The sequence below is a fragment of the Dendropsophus ebraccatus genome, chromosome 9, assembly GCF_027789765.1.
Source record: "Dendropsophus ebraccatus isolate aDenEbr1 chromosome 9, aDenEbr1.pat, whole genome shotgun sequence".
NCBI classification, from domain to species: domain Eukaryota; kingdom Metazoa; phylum Chordata; class Amphibia; order Anura; family Hylidae; genus Dendropsophus; species Dendropsophus ebraccatus.
In genome coordinates this window covers 61,536,129-61,548,622 of record NC_091462.1, presented here as the reverse complement: position 1 = coordinate 61,548,622, position 12,494 = coordinate 61,536,129, and the positions used below count along the sequence as shown (strand labels likewise).

The following is a 12,494-nucleotide window of genomic DNA, read 5'->3' as shown; positions in this document are numbered from 1 at the left end:
AGTCATAATTGTAAAAACAGGAAAAAGACAGTGAAAAAATAAAAACTGTGTGAGAAGAACTAAAAGATAACATTGGCTGTTTGCAATAGACAATGTATTGCATTGAAAACTATTAACTCGCGACATTAACGGACATCTTTTTAAATAGAAAAGGTGGAAACCTTTTCTCATTTTCTGGCATTGTGTCAACATATTGTACACAAAAGAGAGCAATGGGCAGAGCTCAGAATCTCAATTTCATCTTTATTAGCATGATTTATAAAACATACATGATTAAAATAATATACCATATAATAACATTTGTATAAAAAATGACCAAATAATAAAATAGCTATAAGACTGTGTACATAAATTTTTACCATTTGGGATACTAAGGACTAGCGTAAATTAAATGTACTTGTGCAATTAAATGTGCAAAAAACAAGAGTAATCATGGTAATCGAAGGGATCCCATATGGTTACTACAATCTCTAAGAATCACCATTTAGATAAAATCATTAAACCACAATTACCACTTACTAGATCCTTAGTATCTACCGCGCTCGCCCATATTGTCGCACAGATCCGAGCCGTCTGATATTCATTGTGTAAACATAGCATTTGCATTTGGTAATTATACTTTTTGCAATTATTTTCTCCATTTTGCAATAACAGATACAAGACATTATGAGACACAGGCAGTTGCTTACCATATTCCAAGAGGACAAGGACGACCAGCATGACATTGATGTAGCTATTCTTCAAGCTTTGCTAAAAGGTAATAAGCTTACTGTATCTCCTCTTCCTTATTTTAGCACCTTTAATGGCAACATTGGCATATATTATTTACTAAAGATAATAATTTACACTTATCAGTCAAATGCAGTTATATTCAGAATTGATTTTTCTTTCTGTAGCTTCACTAAGTCATGACCAACAAGGACAAGAAAACTGGGACCATCAATTAAAGCTGGCAGTAGCATGGAACAGAGTTGATATAGCAAGAAGTGAGATTTTCACAGATGATCATCAGTGGAAGGTGTGAAAAACATTGAAAAAACATTTGTCACTTTATAACTAATCTCTAAGTGAATTAAAAAATAAAAAATATTTGCTGTTCTGCAACATGAAAGAAACAGCAGTTGATTATCTAGTTAGATTATTGATTGAATTACAGTAGTAACTTATTGTTTGTACTTTACAGCCCACAGATCTTCATCCAGTCATGACAGCTGCATTGATTGGCAATAAGCCAGCTTTTGTAAAGCTATTTCTGGAGCATGGTGTGCGTTTTGAAGAATATGCTACACAAGAAACTATAATCAACCTATACAACAACACAGATCCATCCTGTTTATTCCATAGCAAACTTGCAAAAGTTATCGAGGACGAAAGGTTTCGTTTAGAATTTGTACAATCATCCAAACTTCGTCTTTACCATGTATCTCAAGTTCTGAGGGAACTCTTGGGTGACTTCTCGAAACATCTCTATCCAAAGCCAAAAAGTACAGAGCGACCTAGACTGTCAATAGCAGTCCCGCACATCAAAATAAATGTAGGTTATAATTATAAAAATAATAATGATAGTAATGGGGATGTTTTTATGTATTTTTATGCCATTTATTTTCTTAAAGTTATTTACTTCAAGTTATCTTTCTTATCACCCAATAAATTTCAAAAACTTTAATCTATTTTGTAATATCATCATTATGAGTAATGCTAATCCTGCAAAGTTTGCAAAATTTTGCTTTGTTGACGAAGCAAATATATTCAAGATTTATTTTTGATATGCTCATCCGTCTGCTTTCCTTTCAGTGTCCTCCTCTGTGTCTCTGGTGTGTTTAGTTGCCTCCAGCCCGCTCAACCAATTACCACGGCTAGTGATTGGCTGAGCAGACTGTCAATGCTGCAACGCTGTCCTGTCTCAGTCAGTTTACGCCTAAATTTGTGAACCAAATTTTTGAAAACTTTGTCTTTTTTTTGTTTCAGGTACAAAAGGTAACACTCCGGTCTTTTCACAAAAGATCCCAAGGAAAATCATCCTGTTCAATTGATCCAGTGAGGGATCTTCTCATATGGGCCATTGTTCAAAATCGTAGGGAACTTGCTGAAATCATATGGGTCCAGGTGAGATAAGAATTGTCTGGGCAGTGTTTGAGATTGTAGTTTATCATTTATTTTCTCTGTTTTCTGTAAGGTTAGATTTTACAGTTTAAACAAACAAGATTTTACTGTACTTCTTTTAGATATCCATCACATACATTAAAGTGTCACTGTTGTTATAACTTCTAAAACCTAAATCAACAGTAGATGTGAAATAAAGTAAGTTTGCAATTTGTATTCATTATTGTTTTTAGTTATAATGGAAAACACAGCGCTTCCTTTTTTTTCCCAAAGAGTCTAAACACAGGAAGTCCAGTGTTTCCCAGGTCATCTGCAAAGTCATGTGAAGACAGTCATGTGATTGATGAGCACATTGAGCCATGACCCTCTGTACTGGCCAAACTTTGTGTTTAGTCTCTTTTAAACCATCACAAGACTAAAAAATTGGCCTTCAGGAGACTGGACCTGGATTTCTGGGAAGTATAGCTTTTTTTTACAGCATGATAACAAATAACATAATAATAATAATAAAAATAAATGTAAATTGCAAACTTGCTTTATATTACATCTACTGTTGATTTAGATGTTGAAAGTTATAATGAGAGGTAGTAACAAGATGCAGACCTCCTCTCCAAATTCCAGCAGGTATAACAGGCGCAGCTACTCCCAACAGATGATGTGTAAAATTGCTTTATTAAAATGATAAAAACATGTATAAAAGGCTCAGCATTACACGTTTCTAGACCGGACTGGTCTCTTCATAATGAGAGGTACACTTTGAAAGTGCTTCTGTTTCATAGTGATTTAGGCTATGTTCACAATATGTAAAACTACGGCCGTAGTTCTCGCTGCAGAACTACGGCTGTAGTTTTGAGGAGTTGAACATAGCCTTATTTGCAACACATCGTATACGCTACGGCCGGGATCCCGTGCTGCGCCGGAAAAAACTGACATGTCAGTTTTCTGCAGCCGGAATTCAGTGAATTCCGGACGCAGAAAGACCTGTCAGTTCACACAGTGAAGCAAGCGGTTCCGGCCGCTTGCTTCACTGTGTGCTATGGGAAGCTCTGATGCGGGCGCACACTGATGCGCCCGCATCAGAGCTCCACGGCCGGAAAGATCAGGGCTGAAATGATCAGGGCTGAGACCGTCCGTTCCGTGATCCGGCCAGGGTCACGGAATGGCCGGGTGTTCACGTAATGTGAACATAGCCTTAAAGTAGTATTTCCATCTAGAGCACAGAATAAGGGCCCTATTACACCAACAGATTATCTGACAGATTTTGTTAAACCAAAGCCAGGAATGGATTTGAAAAGAGGACAAATCTCAGTCATTCCCTTATTACCTGTTCTCTGTTTATAGTCCATTCCTGGCTTTGGCTCAAAAAAAATCTGTCAGATAATCTGTTGGTGTAATAGGGCCCTAAACCTTAAATGCCTGAGGGGCTCTGGAACCCTTATCAGGATGATCCCAGTTATCTGATTCAATTTTGCCATAGCAGCAGATGGAGAGTGAAATATGCTGTAAATGTTAAAGGGAAACCTACAGCAGGTTAGAAGACTCCAACCAGCAGTTATGTTCCCTTAGGACCAGAGACTTCAAGCCTGCTGTTAGTTTCCATTTAAACATAGGAATATCCCTTTACTGAGCTTTGTATTCTGTGAGTAGCTTAAAGGGGAACTATCAGCAGGTTAGACAAATCTAACCTGCTGATATGTCCCTACTGCACAGGAGACGCAGAGGAGGTAGGTATAGCCACGGATCAGCACTATGGGGGTTGGCAGTGCTCCTAACGGTCTCACCGGACCCCGGAGCATACGACTAACTGCACCGGAGGGGCACAGAGGAGGAAGGTAAGAGACATAACTTTCTCCTTGGCATCTTGTGTGCAGTAGGGACATATCTACAGGTTAAAGTTGTCTAACTTGCTGATAGTTTTCCTTTAAGCATATCATTTTCTTATCAATCATATTGCTTTTAAACTGGATTATCTTTGTTATTTCTAGTGTCATGATTGCATAGCAGCAGCTTTATCTTGCACTAAAATTCTAAAGGAGCTTTCAAAAGAAGAAGAAGATACAGACACATCTGAAGATATGATGACTTTGGCAGATGAATTTGAGCAGAAAGCTATTGGTAAATGAATGTTTTTCAATGTTTTTTTTTTTTAACCTGTGGCTTTTTTAAGTTTAAACAAGTTATGCAGCACTGGGCAAATCTTAGAGGACATAAATTACCCAGATTTCTTTTATTGATTATAGCCAGATACTTAAACGTGTGCTATATTTTTATTGAGGTAGCCAGCTTTTTATGATGTGCTGTACAGCAAACCCCATGGATATAGTGAACAATGGTCGGGAATTGTCCCATTGATATGAATGAAAAACATTACTGAAGATAATTTGTGACTTTTGAAGAGGTCACACAACAAGGAGGGAGGCTGATCAGGGAGCTTTATCTCTAACTACTGGTGTCACTCTTCTCAGTAATGCTGTACAGATCACTTTACAATAGCCTTCTTCTTCAACTATGAGATCCATTCTAGAGTTTCACAGACCCCTCCCTACCCAAATTTGTATGCTTCTGTCATTATTTCTATAAGTTCAGGTTTTATAGTAGTTCTACACACCCCCTGATTTGTTTACAGATTGGGGGAGATTTATCAAACTGGTGTTAAGTAGAAGTGTCATAATTTTTTAACCCCTTAACGACACAGGGCATATATTTACGCCCTGTGGTCGCCTCAGGGAGTTCAGAGGGGGGCCGCGCAGCAACCCCGCTCTGAACCTCCGCGGTCCCGGGTGCCACATGTAGCTATTAGTGGGCACGGTCCGATCGCCGTACCCGCTAATAAAGTAATCAGATGCAGCTGTCAAAGTTGACAGCCGCATCTGATTACTTATGTAGCCCGATCCCTGGTGGTCTAGTGGCGGAGATCACCCCCCCCGGGACGTTGTCCCGGAGAAGTGATCTCCGTATCTGCTGCCGGCGAGGGTCTGCACCGTAATGGCGCTGATCCCGGCTCAGCACTCGGTTGATTCCGGCTGCAGCAGTGCCTATCTCATCGATCTATGCTGTATTACTTTATACAGCACAGATCAATGAGAGATCAGAGTGCTTATACTAGAAATCCCCTAGGGGGCTTCTAGTATACTGTAAGTGTAAAAGTAAAAAAAAAAAAAAAAGTGTTAATGTTAGTAAAAAAAAAAACCCTCCCCTAATAAAAGTTTGAATCACCCCCCTTTTCCCATGTTATAAATAAAAATAAATAAATAAACTTGTTTGGTATCGCTGCATGCGTAATCACCCGAACTATTAATTCATCACATTCCTGATCACGCACGGTAAACGGCGTAAGCGCAAAATGTTGCATATGCACCATCAAGGTATCGATAGAAAGAACACATCATGGCGCAAAAAATGAGACCTCACACTGCCCCAAAGACCAAAGGATAAAAGTGCTATAAGCCTGGAAATAGAGCGATTTTAAGGAGCATATATTTGTTAACAATGGTTTGAATTTTTTACAAGCCATCACATAATATAAAAGTTATACATGTTATATATCGTTGTAATCGTAACGACTTGAGGAACATATATAATAAGTCAGTTTTACCCTAGGGCGAACGGCGCAAAAACACATACCCCCCAAATAAACAAAATGCGTTGTTGTTTTTTTTTATTTCACCACACATTAAATTTTTTTTTTGGTTTTGCAGTGTACTTTATGGAAAAGTTCAGTCTGTCATTGCAAAGTACAATTAGTGGTGCAAAAAATAAGGGCTCATATGGGTTTCTAGGTGAAAAAACGGAAGTGCTATGGCCTTTTAAGCACAAGGAGGAAAAAAATGCAAAAATTCAAGTTGGCTCTGTCCTTAAGGGGTTAAGAATCTGTGGGGAATGAAAAGTGGAATCTGATTGGTTGCTCGGGGTAACTGAGACAATTCTACTTTACACCAGGTAGATAAATCTCCTCTATAGTGTTTTTGTTGTGTTTACCCAAATAATTAGATTACCAGGTTTTCTTATTAGGGGAACTGCAGTGATAGGACTTCAACCTCCCTGAAAAGCCAGACAATCAGGGCCCGTTCACACTGAGCAAAAATGGCGGAATTTCAAGCAGAGCCCATGCTGCGAAGGCTGCTTGAAATTCCGCCTGTCCCATTGATTCTATGGGTTTTCTTGTGTGCCTCTGCTCTCTGGAAACAAGGATGGGTGTGAGATCTACTGAACTGTAGTCTAACGAGGTGAACCTGTAAGGCTCCTATACCCTAGGAGGTGAAAAATGAATGAAAGACAGGGGTAACAGGTCTTCAAGAAAGACTAATGGTAGGAGTGGTGTATAGATAAAGATATATGATGAATAGAATATTGGTATGATTTAAAATACAGACATTTATTGAACAAATAAAAGGTGATTGGAATCGAGTAGTAATAATAATATAAGTGAGTTACAAATACATGAATACGGTAAATGAATTTTCTAGCTAAAAGAATATCTAATAAACATACAGATAAATATAAAAATGCCAAGGTGAAGAACAGTAAATACACAGGGTTAAAAAACGTGTGTAAGGAAAGTCTCTGATGGTTACTGGATGATAGTCTCTGAGTCTACCGGTACGGGGTGATCAGCCCCAGGGAAAGGTCAGAAGAAAGAATAATCACGGATAAAAAATATAAAACATGAAAAATTTAAAAGGTTACTATGACCGTGTAGCAGTGGGTCGGGACTGACGTGCGCTGTTAAGTTTTGTATACATAAATATGTGGATGGCCCGTTGTTGCAGCGAGACAAGAGTAGTTATGTTGTACAGATAAGTCACAAACTGGCGTTACTGTGTGAGTAGCCCGTAAGTTACGGCTTGGTAGGGCTTTGGCAAATCGTTAATGCATGAAAAGTGCTGGTAGCACCCCTCACCCGTCCAGTCGTATTGGATACTCCGTGTGGTGTCAGGCCATTTAGCGGAGTCTTCCGACAGGTGATGCTGCTTGGTTCAGGGCGCTCGCGTTGGCGTTAGTGGAGTGCTCACTTTCATGATGTGGCAGTCTTGCGCATGCGTGCAGTCCTCTGTTGGCCGCCGAACCTCGTGGGGATTTTGGCGGTAAGTGTAAAAATAGAACGGCAGAAGAGTGCTAGTAAACAGTTCATATAAATTGTATTAATTTAAGCTGGACGCGTTTCAAAGCCTTCCTTGGCTTTTTCCTCAGCAGCAAGAGTGATGACAGTGGATTGTACTGTGTCCAGTATTTATACAGTTCAATGTCTAGTAATCAGACTTTTAATTGATAGTGAGTGCAAAACGATGGGCTGGAACAGGTGGACTGGAGTGCTTTAGGTCCACTGATTTGGACTGATGTATGAAGTAGCATAAATGGTATGAAAGTACAATAAATAGCAACTTATAAAAATAAATAGAATGAATGAATAAATAAATTTGGTTGATAAATAAATAAACAAATAATCAGCATATTTGGAAGATACCAATACAATACATAAAACTAAAAATAAGAATATAAAAACAAATGTTAAGGACAAATGGACTGGCATATTTTAGATCTACTGATTTGAACTGGTAAATTAAGTGGCATGAATTATACAGTAAATATCTGCGGAAAAGATATAAGTATATGAATTATACAATAAATATCAGCGGGAAAGGTAAAAATATAGTAGTATAGCAGATAAATGAATAAATTAGTGGATAAGTGAACTATCAGCATAATTGAAATACAAAAAACTACAAATAAGTTCATGAAACAAACGGACAAACAAAAACGAATGAGGAAAAATGATACGCAGAGCATAGGTGTGATATCTTTTTTCAAAGTAGTCTTGAAGTCAATAGGGAAACTGGATGTAGAGAAGATGATGCAATATGAAGGGGTCTTGGTGTTGAGCTGATAAAAGGAGATGTGGACCCCGAGGAACGGCGCCAGAGTCTGTCATCGCGCTGATAGTACAGCCAGGCAGATGAAGGGGTGTGGAGGAGGTCCCCAGAGTCAGGATAGGATGTTAACAGAAAGCCCAAAATTTCTATTTCTTCATTAAGGCCACCTGGAGCTATTGTGTCAAAGTCGTAGATGAATTTCGATTCTGTCCTGGACAGTGCAGAGATATCCACATATTTATGTATACAAAACTTAGCAGCGCACGTCAGTCCCGACCCACGGCTACAAGGTCATAGTAACCTTTTACATTTTTCATGTTTTATATTTTTTATCCGTGATTATTCTTTCTTCTGACCTTCCCTTGGGGCTGATCACCCCGTACCGGTAGACTCAGAGACTATCATCCAGTAACCATCAGAGACTTTCCTTACACACGCACATTGTGTGCTTATCGTTTTTTAACCCTGTGTATTTACTGTTCTTCACCTTGGCATTTTTATATTTATCTGTATGTTTATTAGATATTCTTTTAGCTAGAAAATTCATTTACCGTATTCATGTATTTGTAACTCACTTACTTGTTCAATAAATGTCTGTTTTTTTTTAAATCATACCAATACTCTATTCATCATATATCTTTACACCACTCCTACCATTAGTCTTTCTTGAGGATCTGTTACCCCTGTCTTTCATTCATTTGCCTCTGCTCTCTGCCCAAAGAATTGTCAGTCAGTTGTTTGGACAGAGAGCGGAGGCGCACTGAAACAATGGGACAGCCGGAATTTCAAGTGGCATCAGCGGCGCATGCTCCGCTTAAAATTACTCCACTTTTGCTCAGTGTGAACGCCCCTTAATGGGAAATGTAGGCAGCAGTAGAAAAAAATTTCAGTGGGTAGATAGAAAACAAAATGGTTAAAAACCTATGCCTGCCACATACACTAAAACAAGTAAGTACAAGGCATGTACAAGAACATATACATTATTATCCAATAATAAAGTCTAATATAATCATTATTATGACCCATGCCCATATAGTGGTCACATACTAGCACTACACTGGCGCTCTACACAGTAAAATCTCACTGAAGACCTGATATAACTTATTACAGTACTGTTACATCCAGTGACGCATCCTGTAAAAATTCCTGTTATGTTATTAATCTTCTAACAGGTTTTCTTGACAATTCAGGTATCTTTTCAGAGAGCTATAGAAAAGATGAAGAAAGAGCTGTGAAGCTTCTCATACGAGTTTCTGAGTCCTGGGGACAAACCACCTGTTTAAAATTAGCTCTTGAAGCTAAGGATATGAAATTTGTATCCCAAGGAGGTGTCCAGGTTTGTTTGCATCAAAAACCTCTGTAAAATGTTCTTCTGAAACTTGCTATCTGTTGCAATGGGCAGCTGGCCGCACACTTCATCCAACTATGACTCACAATTGCAGTTGGTCTCAGGACTGAGACCCAGTCTGATATTAAAGGGGTTATCCAGTGTAAAAATAAAAACATGGCCACTTTCTTCCAGAGACACCACAACTTTTGTATCCAGTTCAGGTGTGGTTTGCAATTAAGCTCCATTCACTTCAATGGAGCCGAGTGGCAAAACTCCACCCAAACTAAAGACAGGAGTGGTGCTCTCTCTGGAAGAAAGTGGCCATGTCTTTCTAACAATTGATAACCCCTTTAACTTTTGATATGTCAGAACAACATGTAAACAGTTAATAAAAATGAAAATTCTGCTTGAATGCTTGACCTCCCGGACCTCCGGGGCTCCCTCTGCCTAAGCTGTCATCATATGTACAGTCTCCGCAACTCCAGGATGCTGTAGACAGCCCGGAGTACCGGGACAGCATGGTGAGCCATGCTCCTGCAGACCAGTACATCTTCTCTGCGATGTATATAAGTATGCGAGACGGAAATATCACAGAGGCTATGTCACGGCCCCAAGATGGCTCCCATATACAGCGAGACATGACGACAAAGATTTACCAAGGACTACAAGACTTTTTGTGTTGGTTAGTGCAGAAAAACCACTAAGCACGCAGAAGCCGTGATTAACGTCTATTGAGCATTTATATAACTTTTATGGGGCAATAGAATGCTTTAATATAGCCATGCAGTTTTTTTTCCCAAAAAAACTCCAAAGGCCAGATGTTAGCTGGAGGTTAGTGGAAGTTTATGATAACAGGAATCCCTGCCGCAGACTCCACTTGAAATTCTGCCTGTCCCATTGGTTCAATGGGATTTCTCAAGCGCAATCCGCCATCCACCCAAAGAATTGAATTTTTTTTTGTATGTTTATTATTAATGTTATGTTTGTTTTAAATGCTTTCTCATAGGCTTTTCTTACAAGAGTTTGGTTTGGAGAGATGAGTGTGGACAATGAACTGTGGAGGGTGATAGTGTGTATGATTTTCTTTCCTCTTATTTACACACGCTTATTAACATTCAGGTAAGTCAGTGTTTGAAGCAGTATGAGGGAACATTATCAGTAACTTCATACTGCCCTATCTGATGTATAGTCTATCTGTTGCCTAACTTGCATTTTTGCAATTTTTTTTAGGAACAAGTGTACTGTGCCTTTCAATTTACCATAAAATGTATGACATAACCCCAAAATTTGCGGAATTATATTTTCCCCTCAATTTCACCCCATAAATTATATTTTGGGGGTTTGTAATTGATTTTTTGGAAGATTGAAAGACGTCATTACAAAGTACCTGAAAATTACAAGCCCTCACATGGTCCTGTAGGTGGAAAAATAAAAACTCTCAAGATATATATAACCTACAAACAAAACCTCAAAAAAATGTCCAAACCACAATAGGTTTTGAATAATTCATATACTGTGGTACCTTGGTTTAAGAGTAACTTGGGTTAAGAGCGTTTTGGTTTAAGAGCTCACAGTTTTTCAAAATTGTGACTTAGTTTAAGAGCATTGCTTTGGTTTAAGAGCTCCATGTATTGGGTGGGAGGGGGAGGGGGGGAGGGGGGCATGGTCTGTATAGCCTGGTCTACAGCACTGTACTCTGACCCAGGAAGTCTCCCTCACCTTCCAAATCATAGCAGATCCACTTCAGGCTAGGGCTCTCATCAGGGGACAGGACTGTGGAGGTAATCTCTTCATAGCTGTAACCCCTCTCTCCCCGGACAGAGAGTGCTGCATGTATGTGCCCACATCTGCCCTGCTCATTCCTTCATGCTCCTTGCAGTCTCTGTGCGCCCTTGTGTTTCCCATCCTCTCCATTACTGTATAGTAACTTATAATATCATATATTCAGCGGTTTCTGAATGTTTGTTTCATTTGTTTTACAAGTTATTAAGAATAATACATCATCATTTTTGGAGTGTGGAACCAATTTTCTTCATTTCAATGATTTTATGGGAAAAGTTGCTTTGGTCTAAGAGTGGATTTGGATTACAAGCACAGTCCTGGAATGAATTATGCTCGTAATCCAAGGCACCACTGTATTTTATTTAGACAAGAACCAATACCCCCATAAAAACATATACACTACAGACAAGTTAAAAATACAAAGGGAGAAGATCAGGAACATGAAATTCTCAAACAGGGTACAACTGGATGGTATATTACATATGCAATCCAAGTGGATACTAGCAACACAACATGTATCAAAAAGGCAGCACAAACATGATTATATGTAAATCTATTGCACAATCCCACAGCTAACAGAATGGATACCAGCACAACATCAGATAGTTACAGTTGTATAATAATAAATCTTATTGCACAATGCCCATACAGTATAAATTGTAAACAAGTAAATCTGACCAAGGGTGACTATCCTTGCTCATACAAATACATGTAATGTTAAACTATACAGTATATCAGTGTTTATGGGTGTGTGATGTAAACCAATGTTCTTTAGATAAGTTGCAGTATATTCAGCGTCAAAACATATATGTGTAGCTAGAAAACCTTAGATTATATAGCTCTTAGGAGGAAAAACCGAAAACGCAAAACTTTAATTTTTTAAGGTCATTTGGGCTCAGTCCTTAAGGGGTTAAAAATGTTTAGATTTTTTACACTTTTTAACAGTAAATGTAAAATGAAACAAGTTTGCAATTTACATTCATTATTTTTACCCTAGATTTTGAAAGTTATTGCCATTGCATGGCATTGATCAGTGTTATTGGTGCCCTTCACACAGATTCTGCCTTTGGCAGACTCTATTAGAAGAGCACCTGCACAGCGGTAAGTAGAACTGCTCCGGAGGTTAGGAAAACAGATTGGGTCCCCTGCAATCACATTGCGGGAGTCCTGGTTGTTTGGATGACAGGAGCTTAAAGGGTTAATGACAGTCCTCACCTGCTATGTAGCAAGCACTGGTGGCATACTGGTATGTCATGGGTCATCTGGTCACAGGCGCCCATGTCATAGGTCATCTATGGGTTGTCCAGGCTTAAAAAAATATGGCTGCTTTCCAGAAATCCACTTTTGTCCTCATTTTGGGTGTACTTTTGCAGCTCAGTTCCATTGAATTGAATGGAGTTGAATTGTAA

The 12,494-nt window shown here is 38.9% G+C and overlaps 1 protein-coding gene across 1 annotated transcript in view; it reads left to right on the top strand.

Annotated features, from left to right (window-relative positions):
* The window catches only part of TRPM2 (transient receptor potential cation channel subfamily M member 2), an 82,043-nt gene that overhangs the window by 26,201 nt on the left and 43,348 nt on the right, over positions 1-12,494 (top strand). Inside the window, exons 9-15 of the mRNA XM_069985318.1 lie at positions 655-757; positions 897-1,018; positions 1,184-1,534; positions 1,969-2,106; positions 4,089-4,218; positions 9,164-9,309; positions 10,310-10,422. Coding sequence (XP_069841419.1) covers positions 655-757; positions 897-1,018; positions 1,184-1,534; positions 1,969-2,106; positions 4,089-4,218; positions 9,164-9,309; positions 10,310-10,422 — 1,103 coding nt within the window. The remainder of the gene's footprint in view (positions 1-654; positions 758-896; positions 1,019-1,183; positions 1,535-1,968; positions 2,107-4,088; positions 4,219-9,163; positions 9,310-10,309; positions 10,423-12,494) is intronic.